The sequence below is a fragment of the Lithobates pipiens genome, unplaced genomic scaffold (genome assembly GCF_037356315.1).
Source record: "Lithobates pipiens isolate NorthernLeopardFrog02 unplaced genomic scaffold, aLitPip1_a1.2 Scaffold_10, whole genome shotgun sequence".
Taxonomy (NCBI): Eukaryota; Metazoa; Chordata; class Amphibia; order Anura; family Ranidae; genus Lithobates; species Lithobates pipiens.
In genome coordinates, this window is record NW_027507686.1 from 165,587,312 (window position 1) to 165,612,450 (window position 25,139).

The following is a 25,139-nucleotide window of genomic DNA, read 5'->3' on the forward strand; positions in this document are numbered from 1 at the left end:
AGCAGTCTCGGCACGCCGTGCTTTGTGGCTCCGTCCCTGGTTGGCGGATCCAACATCTAAGCAGGCATGGTGTCGTATACCATTTGAGGGTACCTCCTTGTTTGGTAATAAACTAGATAGCGCCATATCCCGGGCCACGGGTGGGAGGTCTGGGTTCCTCCCTCAAGACAGACGTCTTCAAAACCAAAAACGTATTTTCTCAAGAAGGCAGACCTCGGATCGCGCTAGAGAAGCGCGCAGTTATAGGCCCGGCAGGGAGTTCTCTGGATTTTGGAGGTCCAGACAATCCTCCCTTAAGAAAACCTCAAAGGGGGCTTCCGCAGGTAATCAAGATTCTACCAAATCTTTTTGAAATTGGGCCCGCTCAAACATGTCAGGTGGGGGCTCGCCTTCTTCACTACCGACATGTTTGGGCTGCCTCAATTCAAGATTATTGGACCGTCAAGACGGTTTCCTCGGGTCACAAGTGGACTTTCATCAACACTCCGAGGTTAAGGTTCATTCCCACAACAATTCCAGGTTTAGAGGAAAAGAAACAGGTCCTATTGACCTACGTAAGTTGTTTGCTGGATCAAGGTGCAGCCGTGCCCGTGCCAGAAGACGAACGTGGCGAAGGCATGTATTCTCCTCTGTTTATGGTTCAGAAAAGAAATGGCGCATGGAGGCCGGTGATAGATTTGACCCACCTCAATTCCTTCATTCGCAAGGAAAAGTTCAAGATGGAGTCTCTTCTTACAATCCAACGGTCAGTGCAGCTAGGGGATTGGTTAATCTCAATCGATTTGCTCCTACTATCTCAGGACAGAGATCAAATTCTGGAACACAAGAATTTAGTCATCTCCACTCTGCAGACGTTTGGTTGGCTCCTGAACCTAGAGAAGAGCCATCTGGTTCCAACTCAAGTGATCGTGTTTCTAGGGGCTCAGTTCGACACATTAAAAGGCACTATCTCCCTGCCGGAGGAAAAAATCAGTGTGATCCGGGACAGGATTCACAAGGCTTGGGAATCATCTCATCTTTCGGCTCTACAATGCTTGAAAGTGATCGGCACAATGACGGCCACCATCCCTATGGTGAAGTGGGCCCAGTGGCACACTCGTCCCTTCCAGAAAGGGTTTCTGCAACAGTGGGACTCATCCAATCAAACACAGCGCATACGCCTTACACCAGCGATGAGGATGTCTCTCCTCTGGTGGCTTCAAGGAAAGAATCTACGCAACCATCATTCGATAGTCCCCATTTCCTGGATAATAGTAACCTCAGATGCCAGCAACAAAGGTTGGGGCGCCCATTGCCTTACGGAAGTAGCTCAAGGAAGGTGGTCGTTCCCGTCGCGGTATGTGGTCTCCAACATCCTGGAGTTGAGAGCAGCCTTTCGAGCACTCATAGCATTTCGCCATCTGGTGGCAGGGTCGTCAGTAATGTTAAGACTGGACAACACAACTGCAGTGGCCTATATAAAGAAACAAGGAGGGACTCGCAGTTGGTCTCTATTACGAGAAGTAGAACCGATAATGAACTGGGCTCAGAAGAATGTGGTCAACATTTCTGCTGTATACATCCCAGGAGTCCAGAATGTTCAAGCAGATTTTCTGTCAAGGGTCAAAATAGACAACAACGAGTGGTCCCTTCACAGGGATGTCTTCGAGTGGCTTCTGACTCTGGGAGTATCTCCAGAGGTCGATCTATTCGCTTCGCCGTACAATCGCAAGATGCACAGATACTACTCGAGGTTCAGGGATCCTCAGGCGTTCGGGATAGATGCTCTCACGGATTGTTGGAAGTTCCAGAGAGCCTATGCCTTCCCTCCAGTTCCTGTAATCCTACAGTTCCTTCGGAGGCTCAGAGGGGAGAAGGTGGAAATCATTGCGATAATACCATTCTGGCCCAACAGGCCTTGGTTTCCTCTGCTGTTGCTCCTCAGCTATCAGGACCCAGTTCCCCTGCCTCTCAGGCCAGATCTACTGTCTCAAGGCACGCTGTTACACCCGTGCCCATCCTGTCTACACCTCAGGGCATGGTTCTTGAGAGGGGAAGGCTAGAAGCTCTAGGTTGCCCAGAAGAAGCGATTCCAACCCTTCTTAGTGCCAGACGGAAGAGTACCAATAAAGTGTACGAACGTATATGGGCCAGGTTTATGGGCCACATGTCTTCTAGGTCAAATTCATATAATTCTCCAGCAGTTCAAGATATCTTGTCTTTCCTTCAGTCAGGGTTAGACTTGTCTCTGGCAGTTAGCTCTCTTAGAGTACAAGTTTCAGCCATTTCAGCCTTTACAGGAGTTTCGTGGGCGAATCACACCTTAATTCAACAATTCTTTAAAGGAGCCATCAGGCTTAGGCCTCAAAAGAGACCCAGGTTTCCCAAATGGGACCTTCCGTTAGTATTGGACTTTCTTTCTGATCTTGGGAAAGGTTTTGATGCTCCCCTGTCTTTAGGAGATCTCACTATCAAGACGGTGTTTCTGGTGGCAATAACTTCAGCCAAAAGGGTGTCGGAAATTAGGAATCTTGGGTCAGTTGAACCATTTCTAACTTTCTTTCCGGACAGAGTGGTCCTGATCCCTATGCTTGGATCAAATCCAAAAGTCACATCAGTATTTCACGAAAATCAGGAGATCGTGCTACCTACGTTTAGAATGTCAGACAACCAAGAGATTCATCCCCTGGATGTTGGTCGCACCTTGAAACAATATCTGGACGCTACAGCCTCGTTCAGACGAACAGACTTTCTTTTTGTCCTTCTTCATGGCAAAAATAAAGGGATGCGAGCATCAGTAAGATCAATCTCATCTTGGGTGGTCCAAACGATTCAAAGGGCATACAAGGCAAAGGGCATGGTTCCTCCTGAGGCAGTGACGGCTCATTCAACTCGGGGCATCTCGACCTCTTGGGCAGCAGTTCGACATGTCGCACCAGAAGTTATCTGTAGAGCAGCTTCCTGGTCTTCAATTAATACCTTTGTTTCCCATTATTGTGTAGAGCCAGCTGCGCTTTCTTCTGTTAATTTTGGTTTACAAGTATTGTCAGTGGACAATGAAAAATAAAATTCTAGTTTCTTTGCTCAACATTTTTAGCCCACCCGGGTGTGTTTGGCGAGTTATTTCCCACACGTATGCTGCCATGGAGCCTGTCAGGAAAATGGAAAATTTATATCAAATACTTACCGTAATTTTCCTTTCCTGATGGGCTCCATGGCAGCAGGAGTTCCCTCCCAAATGTTGGAGTAGGCTAGTTACGGAACACGGATAGCAGCTTGGAGCAAAGATTTATGGGAGTAGAGGTCCTATTGGGTAATTATGGAGGCGGGGCTAACCCACACGTATGCTGCCATGGAGCCCATCAGGAAAGGAAAATTACGGTAAGTATTTGATATAAATTTTCCATTTTCTCTGTCGAATATTTTCTCTATATAATCTTGGACTAATAGAGGTAAGGTTAGGCACATTCGACCACAGGTTCTATAGACAGATTGTTATTGTAATAGAGTCATGTCGAATCTCCTATTCTATATCGAACTGTTGTAACAATGAAAACGAAAATAAAGAATTTATTTATGTCGGATCTTTCGTTTTTCGGATTTTGTGCTTTCGTTATCGTTTGTCAAAACGAAAACGAAAATAGCTGAAATTCGGACGAAAATGCATTCGGACGAAAACGAATGCACATGTCTAATATACACTTTGCATCCAGTGTAGCCCGTATCTACAGTGCAATCCATGGTGTATTTCTAATATACTGCAAGCGGTGTATTAATATAAATATATATATATATATATATATATATATACACACACACACACACACACACAGTCTAGTGTGTATGTGTGTATATATACAGTGTGTGTATGTGTGTGTGTGTGTGTGTGTGTGTGTGTATATATATATATATATATATATATATATATATAGTGTATCTCACAAAAGTGAGTACACGCACCCCTCAAATTTTTGTAAATATTTTATTATATCTTTTCATGGGACAACACCTAAGAAATGACACTTTGCTACAATGTAAACTAGCGACTAGTGACAATTGTACTGCTTGTATAACAGTGTAAATTTGCTGTCCCCTCAAAATATCTCAACACACAGCCATTAATGTCTAAACCACTGGCAACATAAGTATGTATACCCCTAAGTGAAAATGTCCAAATTGGGCCCAATTAGCCATTTTCCCTCCCCGGTGTCATGGGACTTGTTAGTGTTACAAGGTCTCAGGTGTGAATGGGGAGCAGGTGTGTTAAATTTGGTGTTATTGCTCTCACTCTCTCATACTGGTCACTGGAAGTTCAACATGGCACCTCATGGCAAAGAACTCTCTGAGGATCTGAAACAAAGAATTGTTGCTCTACATAAAGATGGCCTAGGCTTCAAGAACATTGCCAAGACCCTGAAACTGAGCAGCAGCATGGTGGCCAAGACCATGCAGCGGTTTAAGAGGACAAGTCCCACTCAGAACAGGCCTTGCCATGGTCAACCAAAGAAGTTGAGCGCACACGCTCAGCATCATATCCACAGTTTGTCTTTGGGAAATAGATTACGAGTGCTGCCAGCGTTGCTGCAAAGGTTGAAGGGGTGGGGGGGTCAGCCTGTCAATGCTCAGACCATATGCCGCACACTGCATCAAATTGGTCTGCATGGCTATTGTCCCAGAAGGAATACTCTTCTAAAGATGATGCACAAGAAAGCCCGCAAACAGTTTGTTGATGACAAATAGACCAATGACATGGATTACCGGAACGATGTCCTGTGGTCTGATGAGACCAAGATAAACTTATTTGGTTCAGATGGTGCCAAGCGTGTGTCGCTGCAACCAGGTGAGAAGTATAAAGACAAGTGTGTGTTGCCTACAGTCAAGCATGGTGGTGGGAGTGTCATGGTCTGGGGCTGCATGAGTACTGCCAGCTAGGGATGAGCCGAACACCCCCCGGTTCGGTTCGCACCAGAACTTTCGAACGGACCCCAAATTCGTACGAACGTTAGAACCCCATTGAAGTCTATGGGACTCGAACGTTCGAAATTAAAAGTGCTAATTTTAACAGCTAATATGCAAGATACTGTCCTAAAAAGGGTTTGGGGACCTGGCTCCTGCCCCAGGGGACATGGGTCAATGCCTAAAATGTTTTTAAAAATTGCCGTTTTGGCGGGAGCACTGATTTTAATGACGATTGAAGTGAAAAAAAAAAGTGAAATATTCCTTTAAATATGGTGCCTGGGGGGTGTCTGTAGTATGCCTGTGAAGTGCCATGTGTTTCCCGTGTTTAGAACAGTCCCTGCACAAAATGACATTAAACGGAAATAACACCATTTAAAACTGCTTGCGGTTTTAATGTTATATCTGGTTCCTGCAATATGGTTGAAAATCATTGAGAAAAATGGCATGGGTAGCCCTCCCTGCCCATTACCAGCCTATTTGGGTCTTGTACGCATATTAAGGGGAACCCTGTACCCATATTAAAAAAAGGAAATGCGTGTGGCCCCCAGGCCCTATATACTCAGAACAGCAGTATACAGGCGGTGCAAACAAGACAGGGACTGTGTAGGTTTGTTGTGTTAAGTTGAATCTGTTTGTAATTTTCAACTGGTACATTTTTAAAGTGTAGCTCCAGTCAAAAAAACTATTTTTAAGCTTTTTGGAAAACATAGGGAAGGGTTATCACCCCTGTATAATTTGTTTTGTCGTCCATCTTTTTTCATCTCACTTGCTGTTGTCTCCTTCCATTTGCAAGTAGGAGATGTTTGTAAGTTGGATGTTTAAAAGTAGGGGCCTGCCCTATATGCTCTGCAGAAATGGCGGAACAAGGTGTTGGTTTTGCCACAACATTGTAAGCCCTCAAAGTGACTCTTGGTGGGCACTGGAGCGCCCTGCTGTGAACGATTATATCAAGAATTGTAATTACATGCCATTGTTGAACAGTGGTAGAAAAATTGACCTTTGGTGGTTGTGGTGCTGGTGCCACAACACTATAAGTCCTCACCGTTACTCTGGGTGGGCACAGGAAGGGGCCCTCCTGTGAAATATTATATCAAGAATTGTAATTACATGTCCCTGTTAAACAGGGGCAGAAAAATTTGGCCTTAGGCACTGGTGCTGGTGCCACCACACTGCAACCTCTCCCATATACTCTAGTTTTATTGCAGGAATTAGCCCTGCTGCAAAGCATTGCATCAAAAATTGTAATTAACCACTTGGGATCCGCGCTATTGCCAAATGACGGCATTAGCGCGGATCTACTTTTCCGGGACTACGTCTATTGACGTCGTCCCGGGTACGAGCGGCCTGCGCGCGCCCTGAGGGGCGCGCGCGGCGCGCTCTGTGATCGGCGAGTCCATGAGACTCGCCTGATCACCGATCCGTGCAAGGGGTCGATCCCGACCCCTTATCACGTGATCAGCTGTCAGCCAATGACAGCTGATCATGTGATAGAACGGAGCCGGTAATCGGCTATTATTCCTCCTCGCGCTGTCAGCGCGAGGAGAGAAAAAAAAATCCGATCACCGGCAGCCGTGATCGGGACATCAGTCCCGATCACGGCCAGCAATACAGCTGACCACCTGCCCCCTGCCAGTGCCCACCTGCCCACCGCAGTGCCATCCTGAATAAAAGTAAGTGCCCCCCATCAGTGCCACCCAGCAGTGCCCATAGTGCCCACAGTGCCACCCACAGTGCCACCCACAGTGCCATCCAGCAGTGCCACCAACAGTGCCACCCACAGTGCCCATAATCTGCCTCAAAGGTGCTGCACCCCAGTGCCGCCCATCAGTGCCCAGCAGTGCCGCCCATCAGTGCCCAGCAGTGCCACCTATCAGAGCCACCTATCAGTGCCACCTATCAGTGCCCATCAGTCCCATCTATCAGTGGTACCTATCAGTGCCCATCCGTGCCACCCATCCGTGCCACTTATCCGTGCCACCCATCCATGCCATCTTATCTGTGCCCATCTTTGCCCATCAGTGCCGCCTTATCTGTGCCCATCGGTGCCGCCTTATCTGTGCCTATTAGTGCCGCCTTAACTATGCCTATCAGTGCCCACCAGTGCAGCCTATCAGTGCCCACCAATGCAGCCTATCAGTGCCCACCAATGCAGCCCATCAGTGCCCACCAATGCAGCCATCAGTGCTGCCTAATCAGCGCACTTCAATGAAGGAGAAAAATGACCCGTTTGCAAAATTTTATAACAAACTATTAAAACATGATTTTTTTTTTGCATCTTTTTTTGTTTGTTTAGCAAAAAATAAAACTCCGAGCTGTAACTAAATACCACCAAAAGAAAGCTCTATTTGTGGGAAAAAAATGATAAAAATTTCATTTGGGTACAGTGTTGTATGCCCGCGTAATTGTCATTCAAAGTGCATCAGCGCTGAAAGCTGAAAATTGGTCTGGGACTGAGGGGGGTTTAAGTGCCCAGTAAGCAAGTGGTTAAACGCCCCTGTTAAACAGGGGCAGAAAAATTTGGCCTTAGGCACTGGTGCTGGTGCCACCACACTGCAACCTCTCTCATATACTCTTGTTTGATTGCAGGAATTAGCCCTGCTGCAAAGCATTGCATCAAAAATTGTAATTAAACGCCCCTGTTAAACAGGGGCAGAAAAATTGGGCCTTAGGCACTGGTGCTGGTGCCACCACACTGCAACCTCTTCCATATACTCTAGTTTTATTGCAGGAATTAGCCCTGCTGCAAAGCATTGCATCAAAAATTGTAATTAAACGCCCCTGTTAAACAGGGGCAGAAAAATTTGGCCTTAGGCACTGGAGCTGGTGCCACCACACTGCAACCTCTCCCATATACTCTTGTTTGATTGCAGGAATTAGCCCTGCTGCAAAGCATTGCATCAAAAATTGTACTTAAACGCCCCTGTTAAACAGGGGCAGAAAAATTGGGCTGATGGCATCACCCAGAACCAGAAATGTTCTTCCAACATATCAGCGGAGGAGGAAGAGGATAGACAATCAACATAACAGGACAGTCACTCAGCATCAGCATAGGCAGTCTTGAAGGGATGTGATATTTCAAAAAAAATTATTCTGTTACATCAGCTTCAGGTGCTTGGTAGCTGTGGGTGATCCAAGACTGATTCATCTTGATGAAGGTCAGTCGATCAACTGATTCGGTGGACAGGCGCACCCTGTGATCGGTAACAAAGCCACCAGCAACACTGAAGGTGCGTTCCGAAAGAACGCTGGATGCAGGACAGGCCAGTAGCTCAATTGCATACTGTGCAAGCTCTGGACAGTGATCCATCCTCAAGACCCAGGACCAGGAGTTTGTAACCTCCCAGTCTCTGGGAACGCATTGCACAGACCTTTCTGCAAGGCCTCCCGGAGATGTCTCATCCTCTGCTCCCTCTGCGATGGCAAGATAAGGTCGGCAACCTTACCCTTGTACCGTGGATCAAGGAGAGTGGCCAGCCAGTAATGGTCCCTCTCCTTGATCCGAAGAATACGAGGATCCTTCCGCAGGCTTTGCAGGATCAGGGAGGCCATGCAGCGTAGGTTAGCTGAGGCATTCGGTCCGGAGTCCTCTGGGTCACTAAGGACAACATGATCCGCAGCTACCTCCTCCCAGCCACGTACAAGTCCACGTGTTTCTTGGGACTGTAAATCATCCCTACAAGACTGCTGCTGATGCTGAGTGCCAGCCTCCACCTCCATGCTGACACAATCATCCTCCTCCTCCTCTTCCTCCTCCTCATCCTCTTCCTGTGTGATGGGTGGCACAGCAGGAACACTGTCTGGATAAAGGGGGCCTTGAGAGGCAAGGAAGTCCTCCTCTTCCTGCCTCTGTTCTGCCTCAAGTGCCCTGTCCATTATTCCATGCAGCGTATGCTCCAAGCGGTGGACAAGAGGTACAGTGTCACTGATGCATGCACTGTCACTGCTCACCATCCTTGTGGCCTCCTCAAACGGTGACAGGACAGTGCATGCATCCCTGATCATGCCCCACTGGCGTGGTGAGAAAAAACCGAGCTCCCCTGACCCTGTCCTGGTGCCGTAGTCGCACAGGTACTCATTGATGGCCCTCTGCTGCGTGTGCAGCCGCTGCAGCATGGCCAACGTTGAGTTCCATCTGGTGGGCATGTCACATATAAGGTGGTTCTTGGGCAGGTTCAACTCCTTTTGGAGCTCAGCCAGCCGAGCACAGGCATTAAATGATCGGCGGAAATGCACACAGACTTTCCTGGCCTGCTTCAGGACATCCTGTAAGCCAGGGTACCTGCCCAAGAACCGCTGCACCACCAGGTTAAGGACGTGAGCTACACAGGGCACATGGGTCAGTTGTCCCTGTCGGAGGGCGGAGAGGAGGTTGGTGCCATTGTCACAAACCACCATTCCTGGCTTAAGCTGGCGTGGCGTCAACCACCTCTCGGCCTGCACCTGCAGAGCTGACAAAACATCTGCCCCAGTGTGGCTCCTGTCCCCCAAACAAACCAGCGCAAGCACGGCATGGCATCGTTTTGCCTGCGTACTTGCGTAGCCCCTGGAACGCCTACGAAACACCGCTGGTTCTGAGGACAGAGCACTGGAAGAGGCCATGGAGGAAGAAGAAGAGGAGGGGGTGGAGGAGAGAGGTGTGTCACAACCAATAGTAGCATTTTGGAGGCATGGTGGCGGAACAACCTCCAACACTACTGCACCTTGTCCTGCATCCTTCCCAGCTGCCAGAAGAGTGACCCAATGGGCCATGAAAGACAGGTAACGTCCCTGTCCATGCCTGCTGGACCATGAGTCAGCGGTAATATGCACCTTACCGCTGACCGCCCTGTCCATTGAGGCAAGGACATTGCCTTCCACATGCCGGTAGAGAGCCGGAATCGCCTTCCGTGAGAAAAAGTGGCGTTTGGGGACCTGCCACTGAGGAACCGCACATTGTACAAACTCACGGAAGGGGGCCAAGTCTACCAACTGAAAAGGCAGCAGTTGAAGTGCTAGCAATTTAGCCAAGCTAGCATTCAACCGCTGGGCATGTGGATGGCTGGGAGTGAACTTCTTTCGCCGGTCCAGCAGCTGGGGCAGGGACATTTGCCTGCTATAATCGGACGTGGGTGTACTGCTAGCAGAGTTCCCGGAAGCACTTGGCTGTGGCACACCTAATTCTACACCTTCATTCCTCTCAGAGCAGGTTTCAGAGAGGACTGAAGGTCTAGTGGGGTTGGAGATGCAAGCTGATGAGGAGCAAGGAGAGGTCCGCTTTGTTCTTTGGTGTGGGTCTTTGAGGTACGCTTGCCAACGAGCTGCATGGCAGGTCAACATATGTCTGGTCAAGCATGTGGTGCCCAAGCGGCTGATGTTTTGGCCACGCGAGATACGCTTGAGACATATGTTGCAAATAGCAGCGGTGCGATCTGATGCACTCGTCTCAAAAAAGGCCCACACCAAAGAACTTTTAGAATAACGCGCAGAGGCAGCGCCCTGCACAGGCGGAGCTCTGCGGTGTGATTCAGTCGGTGTGCTGCCCCTAAGCTGGCCCCCGGAGGGCATCCTGCCTCGTTGGACATGTGCCTCCTCCTCCTCCTCTCTCCTTCCAGGCACCCACGTGGAGTCAGTGCCCTCATCATCCCCTCCCTCTTCATCGCTGTAGCAAACCTGGCAGTATGCTGCAGCTTGTGGAACATGACTGCTGTCCTTCTTGAGCATCCCCTCTCTCTGCGCTCACGCTACTGCCTTCCTCTAGCTGAGTGTCATCATCAGAGCCCACAAAACACTGGGCATCCTCCTGGAGCATGTACCCAACACTGTGCTCAAAGAGTTCAGGAGACTCCTCAGGAGGACGTGGTGGGTCTAGGGAAGGAGTCACTGATGATGACATTGAGAGGAGGGAAGACGATGCGTTGGCAGCTGCTTTGCTAGTACCCTGAGACTGGGTGAGAGAGGATGAAGAGGGCTTGGTCATCCACTCTACCAAGTCATTGGCATGTTGCGGTTCAACATGTCCAGCTGCCGAAAAGAAGGACAAGCGTGTCCCATGGCCACGTGCTGATGACAATGCACCGCGTCCACGACCAGCACTGTTGTCTCTAGACACATAGCCTGCTTGCCCTCTTTTATTGGCTCGCGCCTGTCTGCCTCTCCTTGCTGGCCTTCCAGACATGGTAATGGCCTGAAGGGAGTTGGGTAAAACAGCAGTGTAATGGAGTCACACAACACCCACTAAGCCCTGCAGATGGCTCTATTAGAGAACAGCAATAAACGGTAGATACAGGTGTATATTGTGCTGGAGTCACACAACACCCACTAACTCCTGCAGATGCCTTTATTATAGAACACCAGAGATAAAGGGGTATACTGTAATTGAGTCACACAACACCCACTAAGCCCTGCAGATGGCTCTATTAGAGAACAGCAATAAAGGGTAGATACAGGTGTATATTGTGCTGGAGGCACAAAAAACCCACTAACTCCTGCAGATGCCTTTTTTATAGAACACCAGAGATAAAGGGGTATATACAGATGTATACTGTGCTGGAGGCACACACAACTTCCAATAACTCCTGCAGATGGCAAGTGGGCTCAAATAGAGAAGAGCTATGTAGGTGGATATAGCGGTGTGTACTGGGTACAGAGCACGCAGACAGCACGCACAAGCTCCTAACACTACTGACTGCAAGCTCTATTATAAAAGATAGATCACTAGCTATATAGGTGAGGTGAATATAGCGGTGTATACTGCGGTCAGGGCACACAGACAACAACCACTACACAACAGCAAGATCGAAAATCGGCCGAAAACGATTGGTGTGTACTGTGTTGAAGGTACACAGAACACCCACTAACTGCTTCAGACGCCAACACACTACACTAGGCCGCCTCGCTGGCGGCCTTATATAGTGTGGGGCGTGTACTACACAGCCTGAGCTATGATTGGCCACAGGCATCCTGCCTGTGGCCAATCATGGCTCTCCTCGCTGCTGGCGCTGTGATTGGCCAAGCATGCGGGGTCACAGTGCATGCTTGGCCAATCATGAGCCAGCAATGCACTGCGATGACGCAGTGCATTGTGGGCCGTGAGCGCCACACGAATTTGGCGCGAACAGCCCAGAACGTTCGGAATTCGCCGAACGGGTGAACAGCCGATGTTCGAGTCGAACGTATGTTCGACTCGAACACGAAGCTCATCCCTACTGCCAGCACTGAGGAGCTACAGTCCATTGAAGGAACCATGAATGCCAATATGTACTGTCACATATTGAAGCAGAGCATGATCGCCTTCCTTCGGAGACTGGGTCACAGGGCAGTATTCCAACATAATAACAACCCCAAACACACCTCCAAGGTGCCCACTGTCTTGCTAAAGAAGTTGAGGTGAAGGTGATCAACTGGCCAAGCATGTCTCCAGACCTAAACCCTATTGAGTATCTGTGGGGCATCCTAAAAAGGAAGGTGGAGGAGCGCAAGCCCTGCGATTTAATAAGACGTATCAAAACAGGCATATGATGTTTGATACTACTTATTAAATCGCAGGGCATGCAACACGTTTTTATACGGCATAGGACTGGATATATATTGACCTTTTGAACATTGCCTCTTTTAACCATATCTTTCATTGAGCACCTTTGCACTTTATTACGCACAGTATTTAGGTTCATAGCGCAGCACTACCTTCACTTTATATATTCTCCGGGTTCTAATATTTCCTTCAGTGTTGCAGCATATTGTTTAAAAACACACACATTTGGTAGCGCAGGAATATCATTGTATTTTGTATCTGGAAGAGCACAAGGTTTCTACCATCCACCAGCTCTGTGATGTCTTTATGGAGGAGTGGAAGAGAACTCCAGTGGTAACCTGTGAAGCTCTGGTGAACTCCATGCCCAAAAGGATTAAGACAGTGCTGGAAAATAATGGTGGCCACACAAAATATTGACACATTGGGCCCAATTTGGACATTTTCACTTAGGGGTGTACTCCAGCGGTTTAGAAATGAATGGCTGTGTGTTGAGTTATTTTGAGGGAACAGAAAATTTACATGGTTATACAAGCTGTACAATTTACATTGTAACAAAGTGTAATTTCTTCAGTTTTGTCACATGAAAAGAGATAATAAATTATTTTCAAAAACGTGAGGGGTGTACTCACTTTTGTGAAATACTGTGTGTGTGTGTATATACATACACACTCTGCATCCAGTGTAGCCTATATATACAGGGCATTCTGTGGTGTACTGTTTCTACTACACTTCTGGTGATGTACAATACAGTGCAGCCTTAGTGCAGTTGCTACTACTTTTCTGGTGGTGTACACAATACAGTGCAGCCATAGTGCAGTTGCTACTACCTTTTTGGTGGTGTACACAGTAAACAATACAGTGCAGCCGTTGTACAGTTGCTACTACTTTTCTGGTGGTGTACACAGTACACAATACAGTGCAGCTGCAGTACAGTTGCTACTACTGTTCTGGTGGTGTACACAGTACACAATACAGTGTAGTGTGGTGTTGCAAAACAAAATATACGTCATGTCTGAAAGGCCACCAAGGAGAAGCAGACACTCACAGGTCACTAAAAGAGGGCAAGCAGCCTCTGTGTCTATACAGTCAACAGTGCTGGTCGTGGACATGGTGCATCCTCTGCAGGTGCCTTTGTCCTTTTTTTCTGCTGCTGGATGTGTTATTGAGCCAGAACATGCAGAAGAGTTGGAGGAGTGGATAACAAAGCTGTCCTCCTCTTTCTCATCCTCTATCACCCAGGCTCAGAGTAGTTTGCCTTCCAATGCAGCTGCTTTAGCGGCCTATTCCACTGGCTCTTTGTCCACAGTCACTCCTTCCGTAGCCCTACCATCATGCACGGAGGAGTCCCCCCGAACTATTCGACAACAGTGTTGGTTACATGCTGCTGGAGGAAGCGCAGTGATTGGAAGTTGGTTCCTAGGTTGAGGAAGGGAGTAACATGAGCCGAGAGAGAGGGGGTGCCCAAGAAGGATAAGAAACTGGCAGTCATGTTCCCCCAGCTGCAGCATGCTGCCAAGTTTGCTCCAGTGACAAGGATGGAGGGGACGATGAGGCCACCGACTCTACTTGGGTGCCCGATAGAAGAGAGGAGGAGGAGGTGACGGCACAACTCAAATGAGGCAGGATGTCCTCTAGGGGGCAGCTTAAGGGCAGCCACCCTACTGCATCACACCGCAGAACTCCGCAGGTGCAGAGTGCTGCTGACTCCCCGCTGTTTTTGAAAAGTTCCTTGGTGTGGGCCTTTTTTTTACACGCGTGCAGCAGATCGCACCATTGCTGTTTGGAACCTATGTCTGAAGTGGATCAAGCATGGCCAGAACAGCAGCCACTTGGGCACCACGTGCTTGATCAGACATATGACCTCCTATGCAGTCCATTGACAACAGCACTTGAAAGACCCACATCAAAGAAAAAGGCAGACTTCTTGTTCCTCATCTGGGATCTCCAACCCCACTATACCTCCAGTCCTCTCAAAAACCTGCACTGAGATGAATGAAGCTATAGCAATAGGTGTCCCAAGTACTTGCAGTCAATCTCCTATCAGTATACCTCCATCTGATTTTAGCAGGCCAATTTCCCTACCCCAGTAGCTAAACCGTATAAAGAAAGTTGGTCCCAGCCATTCACACAGGGCAGCTGATAGAAATCATGGGGCCCCATACAGCATACCTGTCTGGGGGCCCCCTTTAGCCCCACCCTTATCCTCTTCCAGGCTTTCAGCGGCTGCAGGAGGAAATTGGAGAGATCGGTTCCTCTAGATCAGTGTTTATCAACATTTTACCAGTCATGTTACAATATATTGCCTCTTTACTGCCTGTCAACTGTCTCTGAAAAGCGATCTGAGCCTGGATTGCTTTTCAGAGGAATGGTGTTTTCTTGTTGGTATTATGAACCGCTCTAAGAAAATCAGCTCTGATCGTACAGAAAAAGGGTGTCAAGTTTAAAAGTAGTGTATACACACACACACGCGCACATATACAAATATGCATATAAATACATACACACAGATATAAATGCACACACATATACATACATATAAATCCAAACACATATACATACACACACACGTAAATATACACACACATAAAAGCACACACAGACACATCTCTTAAACGGTAGCTGTCTGCTAAGGAGGACCTGTTGTTACACATGGCAGAGGTCATGAGGCTAGATTTGCATAGCAGCCGGCAACTTTTTTTTGGGACAGGGGGACAAAAATGACAGATTTCTGGCCATGCTTTCTCAACAGAATTGGCCCCTCACTTCTACTGCATATCCAAAATCTGTGCATTTGAAGGGTCTATTGTCTCCTTTCCCGAGGGGATACTGTGAGAATTTACCATCTACTATAGTCGGTTAAATCCCTCTTCCCTGCCCTCTGATTTTGAGCACACACACATGCATAATTACAAACATATACAGGTTGCTTTTGTTTTAATTGTCAGCAGCACTATACCTTCAATCTCCATGCCGGGTACTGACCTCTAGGGGGAGGCAGAGAGCACAGTACACACTGCAAGCCAGCTCTCCCTTTGCTTTCACTTTCAGTGTAACTGTAAAGAGTGAGATCGAGTTCCTGCATCACCGATTTACACATCAGCTGAGGATCAGGCAGCCACTTCTCTAACAATTCAGGCATGGGGGGGGGGGGGGGGCACACGTGCCCCCTGCAGCATGCAGCCCAAGCTCAATGGTGACCCCTATATGTCTGCTCCTGCCTTAAGCAGAAGGAGATGAATCACTCCGCATGGGAAGGGAATGTGCAGGGCGGGACTTGAGCCAGTTGTGGAGTGGCTGCGGAAGTGACATGCTCCCGAAATAGAAAAAATAGTACCTCACATCCACAAGAACAAAACATGAATACGGAGGCACCCAGAAAGATGAAAAAAGCTCAGATAAGTCGGATGCTGGCTGAGACTTTTTTTTTTTTTTTTTTTTACTCTGCATTCTTTTATTCTCTGATTGCCGGGCCCCCCTGCTGGCTGGGCCCGGTACAGCAGGGCCAGTTGTACTGGCTTATCAGCGGCCCTGCATTCACATGCTCAGCATCTGAATGCTAGCTTGGCCAAATTGCTAGCACTGCAACTGCTGTCTTTTCAGCTGGTAGACTCTGCCATTCCGGCTCACTACCGGCATGTGGCCGGCATGAGGGCAATGTTTTGGCTTTGTTGGACAGGGCGGTCAGCAGTAAGGTGCATATTACCACTGACTCATGGTCTAGCAGGCATGGGTAGGGACATTACCTTTCTTTCACGCTGCACTGGCTAACTCTGCTGGCAGCTGGGAAGGATGCAGGACAGGGTTCAGTATTTTTGGAGTTTGTTCCGCCACCACGCCTCCAAAATGCTAGTGGCGATTCTGCCACAGCTCTCTCTTCCACCCCCTCCTCTTCTTCCTCTATGGTCTCTTCTGCAGATTTATCCTCTGAACCAGCGGTGCTCTGTAAGCGGTCAAGGGCCTACGCAAGCACTCAGGCAAAAAGATGCCATGCAGTGCTTGAGTTGGTCTGCTTAGGGGACAGGAGCCACACTGGGGCAGAAATTGTCAGCTCTGCAGGGGCAGGCTCAGCGGTGGTTGATGCCATGTCAGCTTCAGCTAGGAACGGTTGTATGCGACAATGGCACCAACCTTCTCTCCGCCCTCTGACAGGGACACTTGATCCATGTCCCATGTTTGCCACACGTCCTGAATTTAGTGGTGCAGCAGTTATTGAGCAGGTACCCAGGCTTACAGGATCTCCTGAGGCAGGCCAGAAAAGTTTGTGGTAATTTCTGCTGGTCATACAATGCCAGTGCTCAGCTGGCTGGCATGCAAAGGGAATGCAACCTGCCCACCAACCGCCTCATTTGTGACATGCCCACCAAGTGGAACTCAATGTTGGCAATGCTGCAGCAGCTGCACATGCATCAGAGGGCCATCAATGAGTACCTGTGTGAGTATGGCACCAGGACAGGGTCAAGGGAGCTTGGCTTCTTTTTGCCACGCAAGTGGCTACTGATCAAGCATGCATGTACTGTCCTGTCACCATTTGAGGAGGCCACAAGGATGGTGAGCAGCGACAATGCATGCACCAATGACACTGTCCCTCTTGTCTTCCTATTGGAGCACGTGCTTGATGGAATAATTGACAGGGCACTTGAGGAAGAACAGCGGGAGGAAGAGGAGGAGTTCCTTACCTCTCAAGGCCTCCTTTATCCAGATAGTATTCCTGCGGCCCACCAAACACACAGGAAGAAGAGAAGGAGAATGATTGTGTCAAAATGAACGTGGAGGATAACATTCAGCAGCAGTCTTCAAGGGATGGTTTTCAGTCCCCAGAAAGCTGAGTTGTACGTGGCTGGGAGGTGGCTGTTACGGATCATGTGATCCTTAGTGACCCAGAGGACACAGAATCGAATGCCTTTGCAAACTTATGCCGCATGGCCTCCCTGATTCTGCAAAGCCTGCAAAAGGACCCTAGGATTAATGGTATCAAGGAGAGGGATCATTACTGGCTGGCAACCCTTCTTGATTCACGTTACAAGGGTAAGGTTGCAGAACTCATCCTGCCTTTGCAGAGGGAGCAGAGGATGAAACATCTTCAGGAGGCCTTGAAGAAAGATTTGTACAATGCATTTCAAGACCCTGTGAGGTTACACTTTCCTGGTGCTGGACCGCGTGTTGCTGAGGCTTCGTTCAGTCAGAGGAAGAGAGGTGGAGAAGGTGGCCAGCTGACTGATGCCTTTAGACAATTTTTCAGTCCTCAGCGCCAAGGTCTGATTGGTTCAAGCAACCATCGCCAGTGCCTGCATTACATGGTGCAGGAATATCTAGGGGCAAGAGCAGACTTGGAGACCTTTCCAACAGACCATCCACTGGGTTACTGGGTCTTGAGGATGGACCACTGGCCAGAACATGCTCAATATGCAATTGAGCTACTGGCCTGTCCTGCATCCAGCGTTCTTTCTGAATGCACATTTAGTGCTGCTGGAGAGTTTGTAACGGATCATAGAGTGCGTCTGTCCACAGATTCCATTGATATGCTCACATTCATAAAAATTAATCAGTCTTGGATCAGCAGCAGCTACCAAGCACCTGATGCTGATGTAACTGATTGATTTTTCTACGGGTGTGGGATCCCTTGAAGACTGCCTATGCTGAGTGACTATCCTATTCCTCCTTAATCTTGATGATGCTAGCTTCCAACAATATATTTGGTTTAGGGCACCACCACCACTGCCTAAGGCCCAATTTTTCTGCCCCTTTTTTTCTAACAGGGGCATGTAATTAAAATTTTTGATATGATATTTCACAGCAGGGCCTGTTCCTGCGCCCACCAAGTGTAACTGTGAGGGGTTACAGTGTTATGTCACCACTACCACCACCAAAGCCCCAATTTTTCTGCCCCTGTTTAACAGGGGCATGTATTTACAATTTCTGATATGGTATTTCACAGCAGGGCCCATTCCTGTGCTCACCAAGAGTACCTGTGAGGACTTACAGTGTTCTGGTACCACCAACACCTAGGGCCTAATTTTCTGCAGAGTATATAGGGCAGGTCATATGGTGTATATACTTCTGTTCAGTATATAGTGCCTGGGCACCCCCCCCCCTACTATAGACACCCCCCAAGCATGATATTTATTGAAATATTAAATTTTTATTGTTTCACTTTTAAGCATTCTTAAAATCACTGCTCCCGAAAAAACTGACGTTTTAGAAACTTTTTTGCATTGATACATGTCCCCTGAGGCAGGACCCGGGTCCCCAAACACTTTTTATGGCAATAACTTGCATATAAGCCTTTAAAATTGGCACTTTAGATTTTTCACGTTTGTGTCGCATAGACTTTAACGGTGTTCGCGTGTTCGAACAAACTTTTTGCATGTTCGCATGTTCTGCTGCAAACCGACCCGTGGGGGGGGGGGGGGGGGGTGGGGTGATGTTCAGCTCACCCCTAGTCTGGGATTAAAAGTAACATTTCTGTCGTTGTAAATGACACTAAGCTATGCATTGGAATAATGTCCTTACAGGATGTCTCCAATTTACAAGCCTACCTCAATGCACTGTCTAATTAGGCAACTAAGTGGCATATGAGGTTTAATGTTGATAAATGTAAACTTATGCACTTGGGAATAAGCATGCATCATACATACTAGCGGGAGTACAACTGGGAGAATCAATGGTGGAGAAGGGTCTGGGGGTTTTGGCAGATCATAAGCTTAATAATAGCATACAATGCCAAGCTGCGGTTGCCAAAGCGAGCAAAGTCCTTTCTTGTATTAAAGAGGTATGGACTCCAGAGAGAGAGATATCCTTTTGCCCCTGTACAAATCATTAGTAAGACCTCATGTGGAATATGCAGTTCAGTTTTGGGCACCAGTTCCCAAAAAGGATGCCGGGGAACTGGGGAAAGTGCAGAGAAGGGCAACCAAAACTGATAAGAGGCATGGAGGAGCTCAGCTACGAGGAAAGATTAGAGGAACTGCATCTATTCCCTCTTGAGAAGAGGAGATTAAGGGGGATATGATCAAAATGTACAAATACACAAGTGGTCCATATCTTGAACTTGGTGTTGAGTTATTCACTTTAAGGTCATCGCAGAGGACAAGGGGGCACTCTACAGCTAGAGGAAAAAAAGATTTCATCTCTAAATACAGAAAGGTTTCATCATAGCGGGAAAATGTGGAATTGACTCCCTCCAGAGGTGGTTCTGGCAAGCTCAGTCGATTGCTTTTAAAAAGCCCTGGATTCTTTCCTAAATGTAAACAATATAACTGGGTACTAACATTTTATAGGTAAAGTTGATCCAGGGAAAATCCGACTGCCTCTCGGAGGATCAGGAAGGAATTTTTTCCCCTGCTGTAGCAAATTGGATCATGCTTTGCTGGGGTTTTTTTTTTACCTTCCTCTGGATAAACTCTGGGCAGAGGTTTGTGTATATGGGATTGCATTGTTTTTGGGTTGAACTTGATGGACTTGTGTCTTTTTTAAACCTGACTAACTATGAAACTATGTAACAGGAAGTGGAAATCTCCCAAAAATAAGGGGTAAAACCTTGTTTGCCTTCACCAGTCACCAGATCAGAATACCTTTAGAGGTAATTCCTTAAAAATTGTGGATATCCCATCACTTTATCTACCGTTACCAATTGACCCTAGGACAACTAGTGAGGTCAAATCTCCCAAATGGGATCACAGTGGGCAATAAAAACCCAACATAAACTCTAACCCTTTCCCAATCTAACTAGAAAAAAAATTAGTTATACTTTAATTCCAGTTTAACTTTTCCTAAGCACATACTGGGAATTGAAAGCAGTACAGGTATTTGACAACCCTTAAGCTCGGTTCACACAGGGGCAACTCAGATCCGACTTCAGGTCGCCCCTAGTCGCCTCAGGTCGGACAACATTTAAAAATCAATGTAAGTGAATGAGAGCCGTCTTAATGCACGCTACTGAAGTCGCTCCGACTTCAAAAGAAGTTCCTGTACTACTTCAATCCGACTTGTAGGCGACTTGTACCCATTGATTTCAATGGTGGTCGCCTCCAAGTCGGATCTGTGTCTATACGGAGGTGACTTTGACAGAATTATTAGCTCTGAAGGGGGAACTCCATGCCAAATTTATGAAAAAAATTTGGCGTGGGTTCCCCCTCCGAGAGCATACCAGGCCCTTAGGTCTGGTATGGATTCCAAGGGGAACCCTCTACGCCGAAAAAACAGTGTGGGGGTCCCCCCTAGATCCATACCAGACCCTTATCCGAGCACGCTACCCAGCCGGCCAGTAAAGGGGGTGGGGACGAGCGGGCGGCCCCCCCTCCTGAGCCGTACCAGGCCGCGCGCCCTCAACATGGGGGGTGCCTTGGGGGAGGGGGGCACAGCTCCGGGGGTCTTCCGTCTTCGAGGGTCTTCTCGCCAGACTCCTCCGCCATCTTCTTCTAGCTCTTTTGCTAGCGGAGGAGCCCGGCTTTCTTCCTCACCGCCGCCCTCTTCTTCCGACTTCGGGGGTCTTGTCCCCCTCTTCGGTTCTTCTGCCGGGCCACCGCGCCTTCTTATAGCTTTTTTACAGGCGGTGGCCCGGTCTTCTGTCGCCGTCGCCGCCGCCGCCTTCCGTTCTTCTTCTTTTTCTCCTGGAGATGTTGACTCAACGCTCTCTCCAGCCGCAATGCCAGGGACGCGCTGCGCGGCGACTTATATAGGGACAAGGGGCGGGGTCATCGGTTGATGTCACATGGGTTGATGTCACATGGCGACCCCCGCCCCCTTATGATGTCACAGTCCCGGAGGATGCTGGGAATGTCGCCATGTGACATCAACCCATGTGACATCAACCCATGTGACATCAACCGATGACCCCGCCCTTGTCCTTATATAAGTCGCCGCGCAGCGCGTCCCTGGCATTGCGGCTGGAGAGAGCGTCGAGTCAACATCTCCAGGAGAAGAAGAAGAAGAAGAACGGAAGGTGGCGGCGGCGACGGCGACAGAAGACCGGGCCACCGCCTGTAAAAGAGCTATAAGAAGGCGCGGTGGCCCGGCAGAAGAACCGAAGAGGGGGACAAGACCCCCGAAGTCGGAAGAAGAGGGCGGCAGCAAGGAAGAAAGCCGGGCTCCTTCGCTAGCAAAAGAGCTAGAAGAAGATAGCGGAGGAGTCCGGCGAGAAGACCCCCGAAGACAGAAGACCCCCGGAGCTGTGCAATAAACGATTTTATCTTGTGTGTTGTGTTTTTTTTGTACTTTATTTTACAGGTGAATGGGTAGGGGTACATTGTACCCCATACTCATTCACATAGGGTGGGGGGCCGGTATCCGGGGGCCCCCTTATTAAAGGGGGCTCCCGGATTCCGATAAGCCCCCCCGCCCGCAGACCCCGACAACCAACGGCCAGGGTTGTCGGGAAGAGGCCCTTGTCCTCATCAACATGGGGAAAAGGTGCTTTGGGGTGGTGGGGCCACTCGCCCCCCCTCCCCCAAGGCACCCCCCATGTTGAGGGCACGCGGCCTGGTACGGCTCAGGAGGGGGGGCGCCCGCTCGTCCCCACCCCCTTTCCTGGCCGGCTGGGTAGCGTGCTCGGATAAGGGTCTGGTATGGATCTGGGGGGGGACCCCCACGCCATTTTTTCGGCGTAGGGGGTTCCCCTTGGAATCCATACCAGACCTAAGGGCCTGGTATGCTCTCGGAGGGGGAACCCACGCCAATTTTTTTTCATAAATTTGGCGTGGAGTTCCCCCTTCAGAGCTCATTCTCTGATTGGCCAAGGCAAAAGTCGCCTGGCCTGGGGCGACTTAAAGTTGTGTTGTAAGTCGCCCCAGGTTGTGTCTAAGTCGTGTTCAAGTCGTCTCCAAGTTGCCTCACAAAGTCGTCCTGAAGTCGTGTCGCCCCTGTGTGAACCGAGCCTTAGGCCTCATTCACACAAGCGTACAAATACTTATGGCCATGCAAAGGGCCATCTTCAGCTGCCCAAGATGCTCGGGTGTTCCATAAATGGGGCATGCAGGCAGTCTGCTTAAAGTGGTTGTATACTCGATTTTTAAAGCGGAGGTCCACCCTAAAGTGGACCTTCCGCTCATCGGAACCCTCCCCCCCACCTTTCAGGGGGGAGGGGGGTGCAGTTACCTGGATAATCCAGGTAACTGCACCCACTTCCGGGACAGCTCTCTGCGGAAAGGGGCGTAACTTACGCCCCTTTCCGCAAGTGCCTGCCCCTTCCCGCAAGTGCCCCGCTGCCTGCTGGGAAACACACAGCTCCCAGAGGCAGCGGGGAGCGTCCTTATTGCGCAGCGCAATTCGTGCATGCGCAGTAGGGAACCGGGAAATGAAGCCGAAAGGCTCCATTTCCTGATTCCCATACCCAAGATGGCGGCGGCAGGACCCGACAGACGACCTAGCGATCGGCTTCGGGTGCCGACATCGCGGGCGCGCTGGACAGGTAAGTGTCACTATTTTAAAAGTCAGCAGCTGCAGTATTTGTAGCTGCTGGCTTTTAAAAAAAAAAAAACGCGGAGTCCCGGTGGACTTCCGCTTTAAACTTTTACCTACAGGAAAGCCTATAATAAGGCTTACCTGTAGGTAAAAAAAAATATCACCTAAACCTGTACGGTTTAGGAGATATCCCCCTTGGTATGCGCCACTGACTGCAGCGGCGCATGCGCACAAGGAGATTCTCGGCCAGAAAATCCGGCAGTGGCCGGCGGCCGGAATGAAATCTCCTGCGCGCATAAGCGGGAGTGACGATATCGTGGCTCCGGCCACTCACAGCGCCGGAGCCGCGATACCCGGAAGAAACACAGAGGGAGCATGTCAGCTCCCTCGGCGTGGATCGGGCCAGATGTCGGGGCCTCGTTCTAAGGTAAGTATTTCATAATGAGCTAGTATGCGGTGCATACTAGCTCATTATGCCTTTTGCTTTGCAGGTTTAAAAAAATAAAAAATAAATATGCGGGTTTACTACCGCTTTAAATTAATGACACTTGTACAGACTTCCATGTGCATCACAGAATGGACATCTGCGCAGGTATGATGCACAAATCAGAAAAGCCTGCATCCTGATCCATGCGTTGATCCCACATGTATGCACATTCCAGGATGCAGGTGTAGCTGGTTGCCTTTCATTGATTTCAACAGACTGCATGCATGCCCATGCACAGAACACATGTGCACCCCAGGCTACTGAAGACATCCTTCCCACAGTTGTACGGATCTGTACTCCTGTGTAAATGAAGCCTAAATTGTATAATTTAATATGTATAAATGTGGAGCCAATACTGGCCTCGGAACTACAGCCAATATACGTTTAGATATGACATTCTGATGCCAACTATTTCTAAAATTCAGCTCTCCATGAACTGGATAAACTTGGCATGGTAATGCAAATATTGTTATGTGTATTTATCTTATGCCAATTGTGGTCCAAGAATGGGCAGATGTATATATGTAATGTAAATGGTCCAAGAATGTAATTTGAATAAATATACATCTACCCAAACATTCTAGTCTATATACTCAACCCTGTGACCCACATCATATATTGCTTGATACAATCACATCACATCATATTCTTTACAGATCACAAAAGTATAAATCTCACCGTTTCTTTCTGGTAAGTTTTCACTATGCAATCTATAATTCCAAGGTAACTGGACTGGGTCTGTATGCGTACCTAAAACATGAAAAAGTGACAATGTCTTTAGTATCAGCATTTACATTTAAACTTGCACAGATATAGTATCTCACAAAAGTGAGTACACCCCTCACATTTTTGTAAATATTTTATTCTGTCTTTGCATGTGACAACACTGAAGAAATGGCACTTTGCTACAATGTAAGTGTACAGCTTGTATAACAGTGTAAATTTGCTGTCCACTCAAAATAACTCAACACACAGCCATTCATGTTTAAACCACTGGCAACAAAAGTGAGTACATCTCTAAGTGAAAATGTTGAAATTGGACCCAAAGTGTCAATATTTTGTGTGGCCAACATTATTTTCCAGCACTGCCTTAACCTTGGACATGGAGTTCACCAGAGCTTCACAGGTTGCCACTGGAGTCCTATTCTACTCCTCCATGACGACATCTGGGGGATGTTGGAGACCTTGCGCTCTTCCACCTTCCATTTGAGGATGCCCCACAGATTCTTAATAGGGTTTAGGTCTGGAGACATGCTTAGCCAGTCCATCACCTTTACCCTCAGCTTCTTTAGTAAGACATTGGTCATCTTGGAGGTATGTTTGGGGTCATTATCATGTTGTAATACTGCCCTGCGGCCTAGTCTCCAAAGGGAGGGGTCATGCTCTGCTTCAGTATGTCACAGTACATGTTGGCATTCATGGTTCCCTCAATAAACTTTAGCTCCCTAGTGGCGGCAGCGCTCATGCAGCCCCAGACCATGACACATCCACCACCATACTTGACTATAGGCACACTTGTCTTTGTACTGCTCACCTGGTTGCCGCCACACACGGTTGACACCATCTGAACCAAATAAGTTTACCTTGGTCTAATCAGACCACAGGACATGGTTCCAGTAATCCATGTCCTTAGTCTGCTTGTCTTCAGCAAACTGTTTGCGGGCTTTCTTGTGCTACATCTTCAGAAGAGGCTTCCTTCTGGGACGACGGCCATGCAGACCAATTTGATGCAGTGTGTGGCGTATGGTCTGAGCACGGACAAGCTGACCCCCTCCATTCAACCTTTGCAGCAATGCTGGCAGCGCT

At 48.5% G+C, this 25,139-nt stretch overlaps 1 protein-coding gene across 4 annotated transcripts in view; it reads right to left on the bottom strand.

Moving 5' to 3' along the window:
- Window positions 1–25,139, bottom strand: part of SLC25A45 (solute carrier family 25 member 45) — a 146,325-nt gene that overhangs the window by 64,513 nt on the left and 56,673 nt on the right. For all 4 annotated transcript variants that reach the window (XM_077459174.1, XM_077459157.1, XM_077459183.1 and 1 more), the window contains one exon: window positions 24,012–24,083. In XM_077459174.1, the coding sequence (XP_077315300.1) occupies window positions 24,012–24,083 (72 nt within the window). The remainder of the gene's footprint in view (window positions 1–24,011; window positions 24,084–25,139) is intronic.